We start from the raw sequence: 25478 nt of genomic DNA, 5'->3' as shown, positions 1-25478 counted from the left end.
AGTGTTCTGATTCTTCAGCTATATCCTCTGTCTTAATCCATTCAGGATAACATAACAAAAATGCCACAAACCAGCTAGTTTATAAACAACAAAAATTTATTTTTCACAGTTCTGATGGCTAGAAGTCCAAGATCAGGGTGCCAGCATGGTTGGGTTTTAGTGAAGGCTCCTTTCTGGGTTGCCTTCTTCTGGCTGTGTCCTCACCAGATAGAAGCGGCCAGGTTCCCTCTGGAGCCTCTTTTATAAGGCAGTGTTTGTCACTCAGTCATGTCTAACTCTTTGTGACCCGGTGGACTATAGCCTGCCAGGCTCCTCTGTCCGTGGAATTCTCCAGGCAAGAATACTGGAATGGGTTGCCATTTCCTTCTCCAGGGGATCTTCCCCACCCAGGGATCAAACCTGGGTCTCCTGCCTTGCAGGCAGATTCTTTACCATTTGAGCCACCAGGGAAGCCCCTTTTATAAGGCACTAGTCCCATAAACACTTCCCATGGGCCTCCATGTCCTAATACCATCACCTCTGGGGATTAGAATTTCAACATAAATTCTGGAGGGGCACAAACATTCACACCACAGCATCCTCCCTTTGGTTCTGTAACATCATACCACCCTGGAGCTTGTATGGAATGATTGTTCTATCTCTTCCTCCTTCACTGGTTCCATTTGAAGTTCATGGACCCCTAAGTTTGGGCATAGTCTTCTATCTTCATCTTAACTTTCTTTTATCAGTGTATACTTTTATGGAAGCAATAATTTTCTATCAAAACAGAGATCTCTCAACTTAATTTTATTCCTAGCTAAATTTTAGATACTCCAGAAGATCCAGAATCAATTCTAATGCAACATATCCTGGATCAAGTTTAACCTCCCCACTAATCTTCCTGTTTTTCATATTGTGACTGTCACCCCCCCAAAAGCAGGCATACCGAAAACATTAGGTATCTTTTCTTTCCATCTTATATCAGTGTGACTAGTTACTAAGCTTTGTCTTTATGTATTTGAAATATATAATTTTGTCACTGTTCTAGAAGTTTTAACATGCATTATTTGACAGTAGAAAAGAATATACCTAACATATTTGTTGGCAGCTGTAATCATTTAAGAGATTAAGGAAATTCCCTTCTAAGTTTACTAAGAATAATTTTTGTTTGTTTTTTGTTTTAATCTTGAATGGGTGTTGAATTTTATCAAATGGTTTCTCTCTTCAATTTGTTTATATGGTGAATCCACTAATTGATTTTCATCTGTTGATCTTTCATTAATTAGGATAAGCCCAGCTTGATGCGGATGTGTATTAGATCCTCCTGAATTTGGTTTGATAATATTTTGTTTAGGATTTTTCACCTATCATAGTTTAGTGAGATGGTCTTGTGACTTTACTACTCTTTTTCACATTGTTCTTGTTTCTGGGTCTCAGAGCTGCGGAAGTGAGCAAGGTGAGGGCGGGGCCTTGAGAGCAGCCACCCACTCTCTGCCGGCTCTCGTTCTCTAGAAAAGGCGCTTGATTCGATCTGCAGGGCTGACTCCCGATCCCCCAGCGGCCGCAGCAGGTCCCCCAGCGGCCGCAGCAGGTCCCGCAGCGCGGCTCCGCAGCACGGTGCCGCCTAGAGGGTTCCGCAGGGCGAGTTCAGGGTGCCCGGTGAGAGCTCGCGGCAGGTCGCAGAGCACCGCTTTCGCCTGTCACCTGCCTGCAGGGGGTGGGCTTGGCTGGGCAGGGGATGGGAGTCCCCTCTGAGACCTCTTGTCCCCCCCCAAGCAGGAGCCACTCTCGTACCTGAGGGAGCGCATCAGACGAACGTAGGACATCACACCAGGACGTCTGTCTCTGCCGCCTACGAGAGGTACCATTCCCCGCCGGCTCCCTCTGCGTGCAGGTGACCCGACCCGGGAGGAGAGCACTGGTTGGGAAAGTATAACCTGAAATTCTCGGGGAAGAAAATTACTCATTCCTTTTGTGTCATAAACTGGCTACTGTCAGCTCTATTTGGGAAATCTACACAATTTGGGGGGAATCGTGTTAGCTCTGTTTGGGAAATCTGTACAATTTTCTACAGTGTGAAACGACCTGAATAACCTACATTTAAATTTGTTTCCTTCGATTTGTCTGTCACCTAACTTTATTTCTTTTGGCGGGGAGGCGGGGTGCTGTATACATTCTTCCCTGTATCGGAAGAATGTGAGTCCCATCTCCTGGATCTGTCCTGGACACTCCCCTCCTGGTTGTAAAGGTTGTGTCAGGGACATTTCCAGTGCCAGCCTGGAATGGTTAACTGTATGGCTATTCAAAGCGAATTTAGACCTTGACTTCATCTATACGCTTCAGGCCTATTTACTGAGCAGTCAGCTTTTAGAGAAACTTGTGTACAGAATCATAAGAAAATATCAGGATTTTTCTTGAATTTCTTGAATGTCATTTGTGCTGCACCATGTCATATTAGCTTCTATCATCTTTATTGTCTTCATACTCCTGAACAACTTGAGAAAAGGCAGAGATCCACTAGATATCAGTTCATAACACCTATTTTTTAAATGAATATTCAAAGTTCATCAGTAAAGTTCAAAGTAAACTTTGAAACCTAAAATGGTGCTTGAGCATTCAACACTTGATAGATTGGAAAACGCCAGCGAAACACAACCACACACTCTTTTTCTCATGGTTACACATAAAATGGGCTGCGTTTTGATCCTCTTGATTGAAATGTATGGTGTTAAGAGTCTTGGATTAGGGAGACAGAAGACCTCTAAGAACTTGCTGAACCATATCAAGAGAAATTTTCTAACCTGTAAAAGGAAAAGGTTGGAGCACATGTTCCAAAGATCTTTGATGAAATGAATCTCATCACAACTTCATAAACATATGTTGGATTTCAGTGACTCCTGAAGACTTTATCAGAATGTTGGTAAAGTTGTTACTCTGATATCCTTTTGAGGGGAGGTCTAAAAGTCAGCAACGTAAAGGAAAACCAACAAATACATAGTAGGCAATTTTGATTTGATGAAAACCAAATATATAAGTATTTATAATTTTTAGGTTTAAACAGATCATAAAGTAATTGAATAATTTTCTTTTTAAGCTAAAAACATATTCCTTTTTTTTTTTTCTGTACAGAATATGGATTTTGCCACAAGATGGTTCTACCTGCCTTTGGGTTGCATGTTGCTGATCCATCTGACTCATGCTGACTTTGAATTTCAAAAGGGTGTACTTGCCAGCAACAACCCAGGGATCATGGAAGACATTGATCCCCAGTGCTGGAATACTTGCTCTTTGACATTGATAGAGCTCAAGGAACTCAAGATAGAGCACAATGTGGATGCCTTCTGGAATTTCATGTTGTTCCTGCAAAAATCCCAGTGGCCTAGACATTATAATGTCTTCTTAAGCATAGCTCAGGATTTCTGGGACATGTATGTAGACTGCTTGCTTTCAAGATCTCATGGAATGGGCAGAAGACAGTTGATGTCTTCCAGGTATAATTTTCTACAGAAGATAAGAGAATTTAAATGTGTACTTAGATAATAGCAGTTTGGTTTTCTTAAAAATTCAACATTTAATCTTTCTGGTTTTTAAAGTTTATCTAATAAGCTAGCAAATTTGCCATATTTTTCCTAATTTGATCAGCTTTGCTGATTTTATATTGTTTAGAAACCATGGGAGCTCTGATGTGCAAATACTTGATTCTAAATGATCTTGGAATATAATATATTTTGGTAATCATTAAATAAATTATCATTTTATTTTTCCCCATGAATAGTTCATAACAAAGCCCTGTAATTATTCATATTACATTTGTTAAAAAAATTTTTAAACATCAACATGTGTTTAGACTTTTGAAATTAATATTTTCAGTAGGGTTGCTTAAAGGGAGGGAAACTTAAGAATCATATTAAATTAAGTGTTAACAATTTTTCCTCTCTGACTTTACAGGACTGGATTTTATAAAACGTGAGCTTTACATTTAAGAGAACACAGAAAATACCTCAAGCAGGATGACACCAACCTGAAAATTTAACTCTGTGTCAGTATTTATGAGCTCAAATATTTCCTACAGCATTTATCAAAATTGTTATTTCCAGTTCTTTAATATTGATGAAGGTCTTATTTTTGTTGATGTGTAATTGTTTTCTGCCTATTGAATCATCATTTCTACATTTTTGGATAACTTGTCAGTAATTTTTTATTTAGAAGGCATCTTTGTAAAGCATCTTTTTTTTAAAAAAGAAAATACCACTTGAAATGCAAATACAATATATATATTTTAATACAATGATCAATGGGGTAAAATAACAACCAGTTTTATCTGGTGTTATGTATAATATTGACCTTAAAACTGTGCCAAAACTAATGCCAATATTATCCTAAAAAGTAATATTTAATCTTGATGTAGTGTACTCTGTGGCTTCTGATATATGTGTCTCATCACCAAGCTATCTTATATATTATTTTTTATCCATTAAGGACTAAAATTTAATTTTCTGTTCTCATTTTTATTTTCCTCATTTTAAAAAAAGGAATAAGAAACAGAAAAGTAGTAAGAAACTTCATTTTAGTAAAGTGCAAAAGGAAGTGAAAATCACTCAGTCATGTCTAACTCTGTGACCCTATGGACTCTATAGTTCATGGAATTCTGCAGACCAGAATACTGGAATGGGTAACCTTCCCTTCTCCAGGGGATTTTCTCAGCCAACCCAGGGATCAAACACAGGTCTCCTGCAATTGCAGGCAGATTCTTTACCAGCTGAGCCACAAGGGAAGCCCAGGAATGCTGGAGTGGGTGGCCTGTCTCTTCTCTAGAAGATCTTCCCAACCCCGGAATCAAACTGAGGTTTCATGTGTGGCAGGTGGATTCTTTACCAACTGAGCTAACAGGGAAGCCCTTTAGTGAAATGTAATTGGATAGAATTTTTGTCTTTAGAATACAAAAATTGTTTTTATATTTCGTTTTATATAACACATTTTATTGTAAAAAAGGATATGGAATTTAAAGACATATGCCACAGTAGAATAACATGAATTAGATGAAGAGGTTGGGATGATGAGACAAATAATATGAGGAAACAAATAATATGCAGTTAAAGTTTTAGATCAGTGCTTTTAAATGCATGTCATAAAGTTCTATATCTTTGATAAAGGGTAGCCATAAATTTAGTCTAAATTTCCAATGTGAATTGGGACTCATGAGTGGTTTCAAGATTCACAGTGGGGACCAAGCAATATGTTTGGGAGCGTAGCTTTTCCTAGGTCTGAGGATCAATAGAAATCTGTCCCATAGGTTTTTTATAATGGCTGCCATGGGTTACAGCATTGTGTTTTCAAGTATCCCAACAGTGACAGATAGCCTTCAATGTAACCTGATGCCAGCACACCCAAACACAATTAAATACAAACAATTTCAAAAGCATCAAAAATAATATGAATTGTCTGATGGTTTGATTTGATCCAAGAATAAATTTTGAATTAAAGGAGGGGGCCTGACAGTCTTTGAGTTGTGGACCACTTTGAAATTCTGATGAAATTATAGATGCTTTACTAGGCGTTTTATATATATATACTCATACTTTGTACATAATTTCAGGGGCCCCATGAGTCCTAGGTCAAGAAACTCCAGTATTAAGGAATGAATGGACTGTATAACTTTCAGGTATTTTTTTTTACAAGTAGCATTTCATATAAATAAGTTTTGTATAATAACTGGTTACAGATAATATGAGGTTTTAAGTTTAATATTATAAAATTCTAGATTGAGAATATTTTATCTTGCCAATTACAGATAGATCCCTAAGCTCAGAAAATCAACTAGTTGGAGGGTAGACCATATGTACTCTTATAAAAATGACCAAATACCCATGAAGCTGATTAATTAATTTCCTTTTGTAGAGGCATGGGGTCATGATTTTCCTTAGAAAACAGCCCTCTTTTGGAACTTCAGCAGTTGAATGCCATAAAGCAAGATCATGTCATTTTAACCTAAAAAATTACTCAACCAGTTGTCAGCAATCCTTGTTGTCATAAAAATTTTATTGCAGCAATGATGAGCTTTTTAATATTAGTAAAATTAATTTCTAACCTTCTAAAATAAATTAACTGAAAATGGTTTCATAGTTCTGCTAGTTAAATTTACAAGCTACCTTGGATTATTAAGGACATTAAAAATACACTAAGCATTCTGGTTTTAGAGCTGTTCATCTTAAGTCTCTTTGATGATACTTAGATATAATACTCTGTTAAATCCCCCCAGTTTTGGGCAAAAATCATGTCATTTGTATATATAAAATTGTATTCTTTTTTCATCATTCATTCAACACAAATTCATTGAGCTTGGAGGTACACTGCTGAGCAATCCAGACACAATCCTTGCTTCCAGAATTGTCACTGCTGTGGGACAAAGATGCAGCAGGAAATAATATAACTAATTCAAAATACTTTTATGTCAAAATATAAGCTTTTTTTTTTCTTTTTACCAAAGAGAAATGGTAGCCAGAATAGGGTTGAGTGGGGAACAATTCATAGTTCTCTTTTTCCATATTCCAAATCATCAGACTAGTCAGACAAGACGATGATCCAAGGGAAAAAAAAAAAACCCAAACTCACCCATTCTTGCAGTGATGTTATGGTAAAGACTCAATCAGTTTCACAGCTTTGTGTATATGCTGAACTCTTATAGCTTAATTCAGAACCAGTTATTTTCCAGAGTGCTGAAAGCTAAGGAGGGAAAAAAGATAGCAAAACATATATTGGGAATTCACTGGAAGTCAAGTGGTTGGGACTTCTCGCTTTCACTGCAAGAGACTTGGGTTTGATTCCTGGAGGGGAAACCAAGATCCCACATGCTTCAAAGTGCAGAGAAACAAAACAAATAAAACCATCTAATATTGCTCCCCAAATATTTCTTCATGTGGTGATACAATGGTTAATTTACTGAGTGCCTATGCTTAAAATTCGGAGAAGGCAATGGCACCCCACTCCAGTACTCTTGCCTGGAAAATCCCATGGATGGAGGTACCTGGTAGGCTGCAGTCCATGGGGTCTCAAAGAGTTGGACACGACTGAGCGGCTTCTCTTTCACTTTTCACTTTCATGCACTGGAGAAGGAAATGGCAACCCACTCCAGTGTTCTTGCCTGGAGAATCCCAGGGACGGGGGAGCCTGGTGGGCTGCCGTCTATGGGCTCACACAGAGTCGGACACGACTGAAGAGACTTAGCAGCAGCAGCAGCATGCTTAAAATTCCTCTGCTCTTCCTATAGAATTTTTTTTTTTACTTTAAATAAGCTTTTTATTTTGGAATAGTTTCAAATTTGCTGAAAAGTTGCAAGCTAGTGCAGAGAGTTCTTATATATGCCTCACTCATTTTTCCACATTGTTAACATTTTACATTAGTCTGGTATGTTTGTCATAACTAATGAACCAGTATTGATACATTCTAAATTAAACTTCATAATTTATTTGAATTACACTAGTTTTCCCCCTTTATGTCCTCTTGCTGTTCCAGTCTGATGATTCGGAATAAGGGAAAAGAAAACTATGAATTATTCCCCACTCAACCCTATCCCATCCAGGACACCATTTACATTGAGTTGTCATGTCTCCTTAGACTCTAAGATGATGTTTTTGATGACCTTGACAATTTCAGATATGGCCAGGTATATTGCAGGATGTCCCTCAATTTGGGTTTGCCTGATGTTTCTCTCTGGTTTTGATGGGGGTTATAGGTTTTGGGGGATGAAAACTACAGAGGTAAAGCACTGTCTTCAACAGCACTTTATACCATTATATCAAGGGTTCACTTCAGTCGCTCAGTAGTGTCCGACTCTTTGCGACCCTGAGAATCGCAGCACGCCAGGCCTCCCTGTCCATCACCATCTACCGGAGTTCACCCAGACCCACGTCCATCGAGTCCGTGATGCCATCCAGCCATCTCATCCTGGGTCGTCCCCTTCTCCTCCTGCCCCCAATCTCTCCCAGCATCAGAGTCTTTTCCAATGAGTCAACTCTTCGCATGAGGTGGCCAAAGTACTAGAGCTTCAGCTTTAGCATCATTTCTTTTCCAAAGAAATCCCAGGGCTGATCTCCTTCAGAATGGACTGGTTGGATCTCCTTGCAGTCCAAAGGACCCTCAAGAGTCTTCTCCAAAACCACACTTCAAAAGTATCAATTCTTCGTGGCTCAGCCTTCTTCACAGTCCAACTCTCACATCCATACATGACTACTGGAAAAACCATAGCCTTGACTAGATGGACCTTGTCTGCAAAGTAATGTCTCTGCTTTTGAATATGCTATCTAGGTTGGTCATAATTTTTCTTCCAAGGAGTAATCGTCTTTTAATTTCATGGCTGCAGTCACCATCTGCAGTGATTTTGGAGCCCCCCAAAATAAAGTCTGACACTGTTTCCACTGTTTCCCCATCTATTTGCCATGAAGTGATGGGACCAGATGCCATGATCTTCGTTTTCTGAATGTTGAGCTTTAAGACAACTTTTTCACTCTCCTCTTTCACTTTCATCAAGAGGCTTTTTAGCTCCTCTTCACTTTCTGCCATAAGGGTGGTGTCATCTGCATATCTGAGGTTATTGATATTTCTCCCGGCAATCTTGATTCCAGCTTGTGCTTCTTACACCCCAGAATTTCTCAATATGTACTCTGCATATAAGTTAAATAAGCAGGGTGACAATATACAGCCTTGACGTACTCCTTTTCCTATTTGGAACCAGTCTGTTGTTCCATGTCCAGCTCTAACTGTTGCTTCCTGACCTGCACACAGATTTCTCAAGAGGCAGGTAAGGTGGTCTGGTATTCCCATCTCTTTCAGAATTTTCCACAGTTTGTTGTGATCCACACAGTCAAAGGCTTTGGCATAGTCAATAAAGCAGAAATAGATGTTTTACTGGAACCCTCTTGCTTTTTCTATGATCCAGTGGATGTTGGCAATTTGATCTCTGGTTCCTCTGCCTTTTCTAAAACCAGCTTGAACATCAGGGAGTTCACGGTTCACGTATTGCTGAAGCCTGGCTTGGAGAATTTTGAGCATTACTTTACTAGCATGTGAGAGGAGTGCAATTGTGTGGTAGTTTGAGCATTCTTTGGCATTGCCTTTCTTTGGGATTGGAATGAAAACTGACCTTTTCCAGTCCTGTGGCCACTGCTGAGTTTTCCAAATGTGCTGGCATATTGAGTGCAGCACTTTCACAGCATCATCTTACAGGATTTGAAATAGCTCCACTGGAATTCCATCACCTCCACTAGCTTTGTTCATAGTGATGCTTTCTAAGGCCCACTTGACTTCACATTCCAAGATGTCTGGCTCTAGATTAGTGATCACATCAACCTGATTATCTGGGTCGTGAAGATATTTTTTGTACAGTTCTTCCGTGTATTCTTGCCACCTCTTCTTAATATCTTCTGCTTCTGTTAGGTCCAGACCATTTCTATCCTTCATTGAGCCCATCTTTGCATGAAATGTTCCCTTGGTATCTCTAATTTTCTTGAAGAGATCTCTGGTCTTTCCCATTCTGTTCTTTTCCTCTATTTCTTTGCATTGATCGCTGAAGAAGGCTTTCTTATCTCTTCTTGCTATTCTCTGGAACTCTGCATTCAGATGCTTATATCTTTCCTTTTCTCCTTGGCTTTTTGCTTCTCTTCTTTTCACAGCTATTTTTAAGGCCTCCCCAGACAGCCATTTTGCTTTTTTGCATTTCTTTTCCATGGGGATGGTCTTGATCCCTGTCTCCTGTACAATGTCACGAACCTCCGTCCATAGTTCATCAGGCACTCTATCTATCAAATCTAGACCCTTAAATCTATTTCTCACTTCCACTGTATAATCATAAGGGATTTGATTTAGGTGATACCTGAATGGTCTAGTGGTTTTCTCTACTTTCTTCAGTTTAAGTCTGAATTTGGCAATAAGGAGTTCATGATCTGAGCCACAGTCAGCTTCCGGTGTTGTTTTTGTTGACTGTGTAGAGCTTCTCCATCTTTGGCTGCAAAGAATATAATCAATCTGATTTCGGTGTTGACCCTCTGGTGTTGTCCATGTGTATATATCAAGGGTACATGCTGTCAACATAACAAACCCCATGGATGGTGTTTAACCTTGGCTAAGGTAGTATTTGGGCTTCCCACGTGGCACTAGTAGTAAAGAACCTTTCTGCCAGTGCAGGAGGCATAAGAGATGCTGCTTCGATCCCTGGGTTGGAAGATCCCCTGGAGGAGGGCATGGCAACCCACTTCAGTATTCTTGCCTGGAGAATCCCATAGGGAGAGGAGTCTGGCAGGCTACACAGTCCATGGGGTCACAAACAGTCAGACACGACTGAAGTGACTTAGTATGCAAGGTAGTATTAACCAGATTTCTTAGCTGTAAAGTTACCTTCCCTTTTTTTTTCTATGTTGTATTCTTTGAAAGCAAGGCATTAAGCATAACCCACACTTCAGGGAATGGGAAGTTACGTTATATTTCCTTGAAAAGGACCTATCTACGTAAATTAAATATAAGTGGTCATGAAACATGGCTGCCAATGACTAATGTAAGCTTAGGCTGTGTTGGCTGTAGGTGAGTAAAAATGAGTTCAGTTCAGTCGCTCAGTCGTGTCTGACTCTTTGCGACCCCATAAACCGCGGCACACCAGGCTCTTCTGTCCATCACCAACTCCCAGAGTCCACCCAAACCCATGTCCATTGAGTTGGTGATCTCATCCAACCATCTCATCCTCTGTCGCCCCCTTTTCCTCCTGTCCTCAATCTTTCTCAGCATCAGGGGCTTTTCAAATGAGTCAGCTCTTCGCATCAGGTAGCCAAAGTATTGGAGTTTCAGCTTCAACATCAGTCCTACCAATGAACACCCAGGACTGATCTCCTTTAGGACAGACTGGTTGGATCTCCTTGCAGTCCAAGGGACTCTCAAAGAGTCTTCTCCAACACCACAGTTCAAAAGCATCAATTCTTCGGTGCTCAGTTTTCTTTATAGTCCAACTCTCACATCCATACATGACTATTCGAAAAACCATAGCCTTGACTAGACAGACCTTTGTTGACAAAGTAATGAGAGGGACTAGTTTTATTATACCCTCTATGTATCTATGTTAAACCTGTAAATTTTTGTTTGGTTCTGTTGGTCTCAGTTTAGAGGAATATTAACAAATTTCAGCACTTCAGAAAGAGCTGGCCAGATTCATAGTCTGGAATGATTAAATAAACTGGATATTTTACCCCCAAAGACTTAGGGTGAACATCATAGTTTTTCCCTGTGATATGAAATGTACCCTGTGTTCCGGAAGGCAGACTGAGGAACAGAAGAACAGTAGTTGTTCACCTAATTATTCACTGGTTTTCATCCAATATGAACAAGCACTGGCTGAAAGGATCTAATCAGGTAATGAACTCCTCCCTCATGAGGGAGGATTGGCTTCAGTGTTGAAGCCACTTTCATCTGGGCTCACTAAAGTCCATTTTTACTTTCTCGACTATTTTTTCATTTAGTTTATTGGCAAAAGTTTGGGAGCTAAAATTTTGTCTCAGTTGACTCATGGAAGGAAATATACTGTCCACCTTTCAGCCAGGCTGGATGGGCTCAGGAGTGATGTAGTGGGAGCACAGATGTGAGGGGAGACGGAGACTTGTTAGAATTCGCGACAATGTCAGACAGAGGGACTGATTTGCTGGCTCACTGCTGCGTGCCTAGAACTATAATATGGGGTCTTGGGTATTGTCTGTCTACCAAGTACAAGTGTCTATATTAAGCAACCTTACTACCCTTCATCCACATACATTTCTTTCTCTGTTAAATGGATGCTAGGTAATAACCTGCCCTATTTTACCTTTCCTCTTTCTGATGGGTGAGATTTATAACAACAGGGAGAAATTTTACAGAAGGCACAGATGGTTTTGATTACAGTCAGTCCTAATAAATCTGGAGATACCAAGTTGTACTATATACAAAAAATGCTATTCACCCAAGTAATATCAATTCTATTTCTACTCTCTGGTCATATTAATGTAATAGTACTTGTGCCTGATTTTAGAGAAAGTCTACCACTCTTATGAAGTGAATGTGTTTGAACTACCATAACGTGTCTGTGTTTAGCATTCCCTGTATAGTGTTTTGTTGGTTGAACCTTCCCTTTGAGTTCAGGACTTTGCTGTATTTGTGTAAGTTGAGGGAAAGGCTGCCAGGAGCTGGGGCTACCATCACACTTATTTAGTAATTAACTAAGATGTGGGTTACCACAATGAATGAGATATGGTCTCTGTCTTATCTTTAGGGAGCTTGGAGTCTGAGGAAGGAACTTACAGTCTACAAAATGGGGTAAACATTCCTTTCTTAGTCACGGACACTTCATCTCTGTTCTGTATGTATCTCAGATGTACCCAAAGTGTATCTGGTACTTTTTGTATGGGCCATCTCATTGTTGCATGTTCCTGTCCACATCCATTCTTGTGTCTCAGTAATTCCCCTTTGCATGTGTGCGTGCATGCTAAGTTGCTTCAGTCGTGTTCAACTCTTTTCGACTCTATGGACTGTAGCCCGCCAGGCTCCTCTGTTCATGGAATTCTCCACACAAGGATACTGGAGTGGGTTGCCATGCCTGTCTCCAGAGGATCTCCCTGACCCGGGATCGAACTCACATCTCTTAAGTCTCTTGTATTGGGAGACAGGTTCTTTACCACTAGCACCACTCGGGAAGCCCCAACTCCCCTTTACATGGAACCTTTGTGCTTAGGACTGCCTGTGAAGAAGAGGAACAAATTATGCCTTCTGCTGTCCTCTTGGGGATGATGGTGATAGAGAAAGGGATTCAAAAGAAGACAAAGCTCACTGATAAGCTGATGCATATTATGTGGGCAGCCAGGCCAGGGTGAGAGGTCACTGGCGACTCACTCTAATTAGAGCAACATCAATAGCTGTCATTTCTTCTGATCCTACTTCTTCAAATGCACTATCCTCACAGAGGGAATAATGAAAAATTCCTGGAGGAATGTGAGTGGGAGGAGGAAGTGTAAGGGGAAGAGGGAGGATAAAGTAGGAGAGGGTGGGCCCAGTGGGGTGTTGGAACCCTCTTTTGTTTGATAATGCAAGTGGATCCTATGCATGTCTTCCCAACTCTGCATTCAGCAGCACCATGTTGGTAGCTTGAAATTGGTCATCCTGGGAATATTTATATCATGCAAATTGGCAAACACTATATATAAGAGCTTTTTCCCCTTGAAGAGCTGGTGGTTATACATTTACACTGCTATGTGCACCCTATGGGCCTAAAGACTAGACTCAAATTCCTTTCTGAGGAAACAGTCTTGTCTCTCCCAGCCCTGGACATGAACTCAACTTTGCAGCTTCCTGAGTGAAGAAGGGGGTTGATAGGGTTCTTGGCTTTGGAAACGCATAATGACACACAGGGACACAGACACTTATTGCTCTACATCCAATATTAAGGGATCTACCTCTATGCGACAAGGTACCTCCACCACCAAAAGAGTTTCCCTCCACACCCACTTTCCATCCCCATTAAAGAGAAGTATCATTGGGATTTATTTATATATTGAGTTAAAATAGATAGCTAATGGGAAATTGCTGTATAGCACAGGGAACTCAGCCTGGTGCTCTGTGACAATTTAGAGGGGTGGGATGGGGTGGGAGGTGGGAGGGATCTTAAAGAGGGAGGGGACATGTGTATACCTATGACTGATTCATGTTGATATATGGCAGAAACCAATACATGCAGGTCAAGAAGCAATAGTCAGAACTGGACATGGAACAACAGACTGGTTCAAAACTGGAAAAGGAGTATGAGAAAGGTGTGTATTGTCACCCTGCTTAATTTCTATGCAGAGTACATCACGTGAAATGCTGGGCTGGATGACTATCAAGATCAAGATTGCTGGGAGAAATATCAATAACCTCAGATATGCAGATGATACCACCCTAATGGCAGAAAGCAAAGAGAAACTAAAGAGCCTCTTGATGAAGGTGAGAGAAGAGAGTGGAAAAAGCTGGCTTAAAAGTCAATATTCCAAAAACAAAGATCATGGCATTTGGTCCCATTACTTCATGGCAAATAGAGGGGAACAAATGGAAACAGTGACAGACTTTATTATCTTGGGCTCCAGAATCACTGTGGACAGTGACTGCAGCTATGAAATTAAAAGACACTTGTTCCTTAGAAGAAAATCTATAATAAATCTAGACAGCATATTGAAAAGCAGAGACATCACTTTGAGGACAAAGGTCCATATAGTCAAATCTATGGTTTTTCCAGTAGTCATGCACATATCTGAGAGTTGGACCATAAAGAAGGCTGAGCACCAAAGAACTCTGCTTTCAAACTGTGCTGGAGATGACTCTTGAGAATCTCTTGGACAGCACAGAGTTCAAACCAGTCAATCCTAAAAGAAATCAGCCCTGAATATTCATTGGAAGGACTGATGCTGAAGCTGAAGCTCCAATAGTTTGGCCACCTGATGTGAACTCTGACTCACTGAAAAAGACCCTGATGCTGAGAATGATTGAGGGCAAGAGAAGAAGAGGGTGACAGAGGATGAGATGGTTGGTTGGCACCACTGACTCAATGGACATGAGTTAGAGCAAACTCTGTGAGATAGTGAAGCACAGGGAAGCCTGGTGTGCTGGAGCCCATGGGGTCACAAAGAGTTGGACGTGACTGAGTGACTGAACAACAAAAACACAACATTGTAAAGCAATTTTCCTCCAATTAAGTATAAATAAAAATTTTTTAAAACCATCTTTATGTTTAATTTTTATTGTTTAGCTTATGACTAACATTTGGTTTTTATAGGAGAAGAACTTTTACTTTGACCAACATATTTGCTGCAAAATTTTTACTGTCCATATTTATATATATTTATAATAACTTATGTACTTATCCTGATTCCCCACTCCACCCATATGCTTTAGATGGGACTGGCCTCCTTCAGGCTCTGCGTGTAAGCAGTTCTCAGATCTGGCTAAGGTCATGATGAGTGGTTCAGGAGTGGGCATGTGGCCAATCAGATGTCCCAAGATGCAGAGACAGTTGCAGAGACTGTTGAGAGGTAGGCATGCACTCTTTCCTACTGGATATCAACCTGGGAGAATATAATTCAGGAGTTTCTAGGAAAAGAAAAGATCCTACTCATAGAGTTTTGGTTCTTGGATCCAACAATGCCTGTAGTTTTAATTAGTTTTATATTTTATTTTTGTCGTTTTTTTTTTTTTTTTTTTGGTTTTGCTTTTTTGGCTCAAACCAGTTGGAGCTGTTCACATCAGTTGAAAGAGTCTTAACTGATACAATATGTTTTACAATTTTCAGTTAAGAGGACTATAATCTTTAGAAAGAAATTGATGACAACTCTTCTCACAGTATATGTTGATATTTTCAATAAAAATACATTATATGTCCTTACTTTTATTTTTAATAGTATTTTACTAAAATATTTATTCTAAAATGTTTGCTTTACATTTATATATAAAGATATTTAGCTAAAAATTATGAGTGGAATTTATTTCAAAAATCCTTTATTTTATGTGGGATCACCCTTCTTTGGCTCATCCACAGTTTTTACTGCTTTCACCTTCTGTAAGGCTCCTCCTCGAATAGGCAGTTTCTTAAGAGCAATATCTGTATCAGCCAGAGGTCCTCCCACTAATCGGGCAGGAGTGCTTTCCACTGTTACTACCCCACCAGAGGGCACCTATAAAAGCAAAATTAAACATTTAAGAGTCCATTTATAAAAATTTTCACTAAGAGGAAAATCTATTCATCCTTTAGCTAACTTTGGAAAAGACACAAAATGTATATAGTAACTAGGAGGCAGTGTGTAATAATGGAAAAATCAGGGCTTTGGGCCCTTTGGATTCAGGGCCAAATTATTTCCAGAAGGGGACACCAAGAACACTAGAATATGGTATGGATCTATTTACCAAGCAAAGGAGGCACTGCACACTTCCTGTCAATGAGATGTAAGACCTACTTTGACTAGTGTTTACAGCAGTTTCTTGGGAATCCTGGAGGGCTAGGTCTGGTCTAAACCAGCACCAGGTAAGGGCAGGGATAAATATGCCTTACCTACTTGGCATTTTAACAGCAAATAGAAAAAGTATGAGACAAAACCTCATGGAAATAACATTCTTTGGGAACTAAATTCATTATCTATTAAGAAAAGTTATGGAGAAAAAAAAATCTTACTGTTGCGTTAAGGCCTTTAATATCTGTCCTGTGAAATATTGCATTTGGTGGTCTTTCACCATATCTAGAGGATTCTATAGCTTTCTCTTGAAGTCTTTTTGCTTTCTGAAGATTTTTGAATTAAAAAGAAAATAAAATTGTTATTAAAGCATTAACTATGGTACTTACAAAGAAGTATACAAAATATATTTGCATATATAATTTATTAGCACTAGATCCAGCATTTATTCATTTAGGCTAAGAAAATAGTTATTAGCAAGTTATATCCTTTGCACACTGCAGGAAACAACTAAAAATGTTACTGAGATTTCCAGAGATACTGGCAATATATGACCAAGGGATAAAGTAGTTCCTAAGGAAATCAGGCTCAACTTTTTGCACATGGTTGAACAAACTACTAAATTTACAATAGATGATGTTTTCAAATTATTTTGTACAAATACTAATCCAGTACACTTAAATGTTTTAAGAATTCAGAATAATGCAAACTATACAATTTGCTGCAGTTACCTTCAAATTCAATAGTTGAGGCACTAGAACAGGTGAAATCCTAGGTAACAACTAATCTGTGTGGAAGGGTTTTATAAATTCTTCCTTAAAAGTACAGGTAGTTATGGGGCTATTTTGTAAATAACATTGGGAAGAACTTTTCATGAGAAGGGGGAGACATGGTATCTTGAATAAGCTTGTTAATTTTGGTTTTGCTATCTTAATATGGTTCCACTATTTTTGTGGGCTAATATATCATTTAATGATTTCATATTTAGAGGAAAAATTATCACATTATGTAAAAGTGTATCCCAAGCAGAAATGGAAAAAAGTAATAAGATTTTGGGACTCCTCTGGTGGCTCAGAGGTTAAAGCGTCTGCCTGCAATGTGAGAGACCAGGGTTTGATCCCTGGGTCGGGAAGATCCCCTGGAGAAGGAAATGGCAACCCACTCCAGTATTCTTGCCTGGAGAATCCCATGGATGGAGGAGCCTGGTGGGCTACAGTCCATGGGGTCGCAAAGAGTCAGACATGACAGAGTGGCTTCACTTCATGGTGTTCTTACATATTTCAAGTGAACAATTAGCATTATAAACTTTTTAGATTACTTTCAAGCTTATTGCTGAAGCAGGTTATCACATTTTCTCAAATTCCTATTTAAGCTTTAGTATAATGTTTCTTGTGGTGGTCACAGGGAAAACATCTTTGATTGAGAGGGCAATATGGACAGTTGTTTTTTGTGTCCTTCACTCTGCTTCTTACAGAAAGAATCAGTGAATAAGAAGGTTCAGAATGGAAAGCAGGGGCACACTCCTGCTTATTCCTGACTAACTCTCATCTCTTATGCAAACCAGGAACACCATCCTTGTTTCACCCTGCTAAGCCAAATGAAACTCAGAGTGGTATCTTCTGAAACTGTGAAAAACGCTGTTTCAGTTATCATCTTAAACTGCAAATGAGGATCAACAGTGTTGGTAACCCACAGAAAGAGCAACAGAAAAAGGTGAATGAATATTTCCCTGAAAAATTATGTCAGAGTTGGCTGGTTTTTGTGGTTATTATAATATTTAAAAAATCCTACCTTTAAAGTTTTAGCATTTGATGTTCTGGCCAAGAAATTTCCCCATGATTTATTAGCCAATTCTCTTTGTTTGTGTGTGGCTTGTATCTGAAATGAGAAAGATAATTAAGAGTTCGTTTCTATGAAAGGATGCCAAAGGGCTTGAATACCTCTATTTTGACGAAAGAGCTAGTTTTTGCCAACATAAATTTTAAGGCCAACTAGCAAAAAGATTAGAGTTTAACAACTTAAATAACAAAAGTCTTAAAACAAACAAACAAAAAAAATCCTTTCCTCACAATGTGGCCAAGGTTTGAACTGCTTCCCATGAAATGTAATGAAAAACTGTTGTTATAAAAATATAAAATATGAGAATAACAATAATCGTTCTAAGCAAGACTGTTTTAAATAAGTATCACTTGCAAAAACAGAGTGTAATCCAGAGCAAGTTACATAAATGACCCAACAGCAAATCCACAGGAGAAAGTAAAGAGATTTCTGCTGCCACTGATAATAGTTTAGGCATGATTATATTGGTGGAGCTTCTTCTAATTTATGACTTCAGCAAGATAAGCAATTTTGTGAGAGTGGTGAGTTTGTTGTGGAGTTACAGTCTGGGAAATACTACTGACAAACTACAAAGACTGCGGTTCTCAACAGACTCTCCACTAAATATATAATCAGAAAACACATGCCCTTGGTTGGTATATAGTATATTATTAAGCTTAAATTATGAACTTAAGAGTATTTAATTAAACAACTGCTAAAAAAATAAGTGGGGTCAGAGCCATGATAACAAATCAACGATAATCAGCAAATCAGCAATAGCTAGTCCACACAGCAGAATACTGCCACTCAATATAACTAATGAGAAGCAGAACTTCCATCAGGGCACTAAAGATCAAAGGAACGGCTTAAATGGCAGTTTCCTTGCAATAAAAACTCTCCAACAAATAAAACTTTTAAGAAGGGAGGTATCTAAGATGGAGCAGAATTTATAAGTGGACGCTAAGTTCCACTAGACTGAAGATATAAACATTTAACAGTATAAGCGAAACCAGCAGGCAATAGCAAAACACTTTGGAAATCACCTTAAAGAGTTCTAAATATTTAACTTTAGTCATAAAGGATCACCAAGCAGCAATGGGGAGTCTATATCATCTCTGCATCGGTGGACAAGTTCACTTAGTCACTTAACCTATTTGCTCAAAAACTTCAGGTGTGTTCGTTTCTCACCTGTGTAAAGCTTTGGGGAAAAATGGCTCATATTTTCCCAACAGGCTTTTTCTGACTAGCTAAAGTCAGAGAGCACATGTACAGAGTGCTCACAGCATGTGACTTGGCACTGAGGTGAGGAGATGTGCCTGTGGTTGGCATACTAGTGAGGGCCTGTCACAGAGTGAGGGACTTTCTCATTGAGATTAAACTTATAGTCACAGAGATAATGTTTGTCAGAATTTTCTAAATGTGTGCACTTAAATAGACCACAATTTTTGAAACTGTGACATTTCAAAAATGGAAATGTAAGCCTTTAGAAATAAAATTATAATGTCATAGACCACCATTGAGTACAGTAATTGAATTTCAAGCTATTCACTCCATGTTCTCTTTCAGTCTGTACAAAGACACAGTAACTATAAAAGAAAATCACAAAATGACTCTAAGTGCTGAAGCATTCACAAGTAAGGCAAATATACCTTAGGGATAATTTCAACTAGTTTACACATGGAAATTATTTTGGCTTACTTTTGTATATACTTTTTGTTCATTTTGCACATCTTGGCGTGCTTGGCTTTCAATCAACTCACTCTGCAGAGAAACAACCATCTTTCCAATATTTTCTGATGCTGCTGTAATAGATTCCAAAATTTTTTTGTCTGTGGTGACTGGTCTTAGCTTTTCTAATTTTATTTCTTCATATATTTCATTCCATATTTCTCCAATCTGTTATAGCAAAGTTTTAAAAAGTTAAATTAACCAAAAATAAATGATATACTTTTAGGTAACCTAAAATGTATTTGAGTGATCATTCCAAAGTTAACACTTACTGAACCAGCTTTTCCTAACTTACTCTTTGGGAATAAGTGGCTCTGGGAATGATTTGGGGCAACAGTTACATTTGAGTATTCAGGAATCACTTAACTAATGTTTTTCAGTGATAAGTATTCACAGAGAAGGCTCTACTATCTAAGTGTAGTTCATTGCCATCATCACTGCCCTCTCCTTTACAGTCACTGTTTTCACAGCTGCACAAATTGTTGCTTTACTCTCATCTTCCTAAAGTACTGATGCTTTCCTTTCTAAAGCCCTGTTTGAAGGCTGGGTCAAGATGAATTTGTAGAACAGTGAAGATGGAGATTTCTGGAATCCTGGTACCTAGTCATATGAGAAATAGGGCCTTGTCCCTCATCTTCTAGCTAAGGTAATACTTGACCTAAAACTTTTAATATGTTGATTTCATCATGCTGTAGCTCCATCTCATATACTGGGATATATGGAAATTACTGCATTTGAGTATGGTTAAATTTAGAGGAAAAAAATGCATCCAGGATACAGGTAAAATTAAGCCTTGTTTTCCCTTTTTAAATAGAGATTTATTCATTTACAGCATTCAATACATAGTACTAATATTAGAAGAGAGTGTTTACTTGAAAAGGCTTTCCTAAAAGTTCAAAGGCATTTATTTACCAAAAAGTATATAACCAGCAAAGTAAACAACTCAGGACTATTAATTGATATTTGACCACTGAATAATGTAATGATAAAACAATACTTTAATAAGTATTAATAATTTATTTTAACAAGTAATAATTCATTCAATTCTAGCTCTTTTTTAAAAAAATTATTTTTGAAATTTTTGACTGCACTTAGTCTTCGTTGCCGCGTGTGGGCTTTTCCTAGTTGCTGAGAGCCAGGGCTACTCTTCATTGCCGTGCACAGGCTTCTCATTGCAGTGGCTTCTCCTGTTGCAAAGCACAGGCTCACTCTAGAGCACAGGCTCAGTAGTTGTGGCACCAGGCTCAGATGCCCTGTGGCATGTGGGATCTTCCCAGACCAGGGATCGAACCCGTGTCCCTTGCATTGGCAGGTGGATTCTTAACCACTGGACCACCAGGGAAGTCCCAATTCTAGCTCTAAATACCCTTTTAAAGAGAAGAAATTATATTTTAAAGATTCTGTTAGGCCTCTATATCAGTAATGTCTATCTTCCTCTATAAACTAAAAGTTGGATGAAATCTTATCCCATGGAAATACCCAATAAATTAACTGTATGCTCCTTGAATAGTATCAGATGAAAAATGAAAACTACATAGTATGTGTATTATGAATACAAATATGAATAGATCTTTCCCAACTGATGACCTGCATACTAGATTTTAATAACAAGTCTAAGAAGGTACTCACTTTAAAATCAAGATATCTATGTATGATACATAGAGTGACAAAATCTTCAGCAGATAAGCCAGGTAAATTTTCAAAATCTAAACAAAGTTTATAAAGAGAGAATTACTTTAACTGAGCAAATAATTCTAAAAGGCATATATTTATCATAAAAATGCAAATTATTCCTTTTGATTTTATCCTGATTTATGAAAATGTTACTTCTGTGAGCTTCTGGCTTCCTCCTGTAACAAACCTCTGCCAGGTCATCCTTATGTAGTCATTCAAAGAGGAACATTTTCTGTGCTGTGGTCAGACCATGATACTGTACTTTTACAGTCTGAAGAGTGAGGACTTTTTTCTTAATAAGAAGCGAAGTTAAGTCCTCAGGATTAAGAATTCTAGTATTTAAGTCTAATTAAGTCTAGTATTAAGTCTAATCATCTAAACTAACTGTCTTTAATCCTGACTGTACTCTGGAATTGCCTGGGGAGCTTAAAAATACTGATGTCTTCCCCCAAATTCAGAGCTCAAGGGGGCAGCTGGTTGCATTGTGATAACAATGGAACATGCATTTGTCTATATAAAGGGACTTTTATTCATCATGTTTGAAAAATGGACTCCAAAGTGAAATCAATTCACAATACTCAGTAAAGAAAGAGAGGCTCTTTAGAATTTGACAAGTAACTTCTTACCTAGTTTGCCCAACACAGCATAAATTTTTGCTCTGATATTCTCAGCAACATCCATAACTGCAATAGTTGGGCAGTTAGCAGGTAGTGGTATGATTTTTTGCTCTTCTTGAAAACTAGTAAATAGAGGTTTCTTTGTATCTAATCATTGGATAATCATAAAAATATAGAAAGGACAGATAAAAATTGTAGTAAATTAATAATTTTAAGATTTTAGTCTAGACATCATAAAATATACTAACAGAGTATAGTACTGCCTGATACATGATTACTCTTTTAAAAACATAAGTAATCAGCAATTTTTCCCCATTCTGTTGGAAAAATTTAATTTTTTACTATTTATGTAAAGTATAAAAATTTCACAAAATTACTTTTTTAAACATGAAACTTTCACATAAAAAACTTTTCTAATTTTGAGATCCAGAAACTGAACATGTCAGTTTAACAATGATTTAATCTCCTATTTGCTTTTGGTTCCTGTATGTTATCCTATAAATATAAAAACTATTTTATGATGTTATGGGTTAGAAGTTAGAAATAGTAAAAATGGATTGAAGAGAGAAATCACCAGGAGTTAAAGGGGAAGTATTTTCACTTAAAAATAAACCATACTAACACATAAAATTATAATAAGAATCATAAGAAGTATAGAAAATGTAATATAGCACTATAGAATAGATAAATGAAATATAAATTCTGATACTATAAACTTCATTAATTTAGAGTCTAGTCATTTAAATTTATGACCATTGATTTATTTTTATTTAGAAAAGTTTCCTCCTTTACATAAAAAGTAAACTATAAATGAGAATCAATAGAAATGTACAAAATACTATAAAAATTGTTCTTAAGCACTCTACTTATATCTCAAATTTTATTGGTAAATGAAATATTACTGAATATACTTACAAAAACAGATAACCCAAATAAAATGCTTTAGGAAGTCCTGTTGTTTTTTTTTCCAAGTTAAAGAATATAATCAAATACCATTTCCTGAAAATATTCTATAAAAACATGAACCTACTAATTTACTTAGTTTTCTTTTAATCTGCAGACCCCTGTGAAAAGAACTTTAAACAAAGAGGTAAAAGTGCCCATACTTTCCTAATGTCTCTTCTTAGAAATACAGATCTAATTATTTCTACAAACAATTACAAATACACTTACCAACAATCTTCCCATATTTATCACGTTTTACTCCTAGTTCTTTTTCTTCCTTTCTCCACAATTTAATTAAAAGACTAGCAGCTGTCTGGTCCTTCTTCCCTCGCCAAGCATTGACATGAGCCGCAGTTTTGGGATTATCACAAAATTCAACCATTATTCCAAGTATTAGATTGCAGAATTTTTTTTGGTTCAACTTTTGCAAGGAAACAGAGAAAGAAAAATGTTGCAATAAATAAATATTTTTTAAATAAAAAAATAAAAATTTTAAGAATTATTGTCTTTTAAAAGAGAAATATTTGTGTTAATCAGTAGGTTTTTTCCTAAATGATTGCCTTATAAAATCAAGACTCTAAGTATGATTTGTGACCATCTCCTGTTAAAATAGATACCATCGTAATGAGTTCATTTTCAAACAATAAGGACTTTTAAAAAATAGAAATAAAAAGATTGAATATAATTTTGATGTAGTCATAAACACATCCTGAACAAAAATGTCATTGATTTAGTTCAATATGAAAGGGAAATATTGAAATTAAGTGGAGCAAGGTCATTTGTGCTATACATAAGACTGTAATTATAGGATCTTTTTAATTTACCTGGTTTATTAAAGTTTGTTAAGACTCATCCTCACTGTAACATTATTATTAAGAGACTGCTGTTGCTGCTGCTAAGTTGTGTCTGACTCTGTGCAAGCCCATAGGCGGCAGCCCACCAGGCTCCCCCGTCCCTGGAATTCTCCAGGCAAGAACACTGGAGTGGGTTGCCATTTCCTTCTCCAATGCATGAAAGGGAAAAGCGAAAGTGAAGTCATTCAGTCCTGTCCGACTCTTACTGACCCCATGGACTGCAGCCTACCAGGCTCCTCCGTCCATGGGATTTTCCAGGCAAGAGTACTGGAGTGGGGTGCCACTGCCTTCTCCATATTAAGAGACTAACTGATAGTAACTCCAAGTGGCAGTCATGTGTGAAAATAAATCAAAATGAAGTATAATCTTGTAGTTTGAAACTCAGCAACCATAAAAGAGTATATCAGCAGTTAAGAAAAATTATCTTATTAAGCATATTTCCTGTTTTTCTACAAATAGTTTTCAGCAAACTAAAATTTAGGTATAGAGAAGTCCAAATAGAGCAGAGGTGTCCATACAATCATGGCTTCTGTATGAAATATTTTTGGTTGAGAAACTCTTACAGTGTACTGCTAATAGAATATGGCAAAAGAAGCATGTAACCTGTTGTCTGAATTACATACATTATCAGTTTCCTGTTTAATTAAATTATGGATAATATTACCTGCTTTCAGTTCAGTTCAGTTCAGTCGCTAAGTCGTGTCCGACTCTTTGCGACCCCATGAATAGCAGCACACCAGGCCTCCCTGTCCATCACCATCTCCCGGAGTTCACTCAGACTCACGTCCATCGAGTCAGGGATGCCGTCCAGCCATCTCATCCTCGGTCGTCCCCTTCTCCTCCTGCACCCAATCTCTCCCAGCATCAGAGTCTTTTCCAATGAGTCAACTCTTCGCATGAGGTGGCCAAAGTACTGGAGCTTCAGCTTTAGCATCATTCCTTCCAAAGAAATCCTAGGGCTGATCTCCTTCAGAACGGACTGGTTGGATCTCCTTGCAGTCCAAGGGACCCTCAAGAGTCTTCTCCAACACCACAGTTGAAACGCATCAATTCTTCGGCACTCAGCCTTCTTCACAGTCCAACTCTCACATCCATACATGACTACTGGAAAAACCATAGCCTTGACTAGACGGACCTTAGTCGGCAAAGTAATGTCTCTGCTTTTGAATATACTATCTAGGTTGGTCGTAACTTTCCTTCCAAGGAGTAAGCGTCTTTTAATTTCACGGCTGCAGTCACCATCTGCAGTGATTTTGGACCCCCAAAAATAAAGTCTGACACTGTTTCTACTGTTTCCCCATCTATTTCCCATGAAGTGATGGGACCGGATGCCATGATCTTCGTTTTCTGAATGTTGAGCTTTAAGCCAACTTTTTCGCTCTCCTCTTTTACTTTCATCAAGAGGCTTTTTAGCTCCTCTTCACTTTCTGCCATAAGGGTGGTGTCATCTGCATATCTGAGGTTATTGATATTTCTCCCAGCAACTTCGAGAGTTATTATCTTATATGGGGTTTCCCAGGAGCTACAGGAGACACGGGTTCAGTCACTGGGTTGGGAAGATTCCCTGGAGGAGGGCATGGTAACCCACTCCATTATTGTTGCCTGGAGAATCCCATGGACAGAGGAGACTGGAGGGCTACAGCCCTTAGGGTCGCAAAGAGTCAGACACGACGGAGTGACTAACATACACACACACTGTCACATAGTAAACTCTCAGTAATATTTAATGTTTATGAGCAATTATTATTACACACTGAATAAATATTTTAACAGATTGTATTAATCACAATCCTCAATCAAGTTAGTTTTTTATTCCTCTACTTCACTTTGGGAACCCCTGGTGGCTCAGTGGTAAAGAATCCACCTGCAATATAGGAGACATGGGT

General features: G+C 38.2%; 2 protein-coding genes across 4 annotated transcripts in view; one reads left to right on the top strand and one right to left on the bottom strand.

Annotated features, from left to right (window-relative positions):
- The first annotated feature begins 3111 nt into the window (after positions 1-3111).
- FAM237B (family with sequence similarity 237 member B) lies at positions 3112-3589 on the top strand. Its single transcript, XM_068972410.1, is given in 2 exon segments — positions 3112-3494; positions 3496-3589. Coding segments are annotated over 2 exon segments (477 nt in total).
- Positions 3590-15512: 11923 nt separating this feature from the next.
- CFAP69 (cilia and flagella associated protein 69) overlaps positions 15513-25478 on the bottom strand; it is a 53774-nt gene continuing 43808 nt past the window's right edge. For 2 of the 3 annotated variants that reach the window (XM_068973232.1, XM_068973233.1), the window contains exons 17-23: positions 22967-23159; positions 21803-21940; positions 21132-21208; positions 19473-19670; positions 17748-17834; positions 16178-16282; positions 15513-15683 (exon numbers count right to left, since the gene is read on the bottom strand). In XM_068973232.1, the coding sequence (XP_068829333.1) occupies positions 15513-15683; positions 16178-16282; positions 17748-17834; positions 19473-19670; positions 21132-21208; positions 21803-21940; positions 22967-23159 (969 nt within the window). The remainder of the gene's footprint in view (positions 15684-16177; positions 16283-17747; positions 17835-19472; positions 19671-21131; positions 21209-21802; positions 21941-22966; positions 23160-25478) is intronic. The other variant, XM_068973234.1, reaches the window with a different exon arrangement.

The sequence above is a fragment of the Capricornis sumatraensis genome, chromosome 5, assembly GCF_032405125.1.
Source record: "Capricornis sumatraensis isolate serow.1 chromosome 5, serow.2, whole genome shotgun sequence".
Lineage (NCBI taxonomy): Eukaryota > Metazoa > Chordata > Mammalia > Artiodactyla > Bovidae > Capricornis > Capricornis sumatraensis.
Note: the sequence above shows the minus strand (reverse complement) of the source record. Positions and strands in the feature narration are given on the sequence as shown.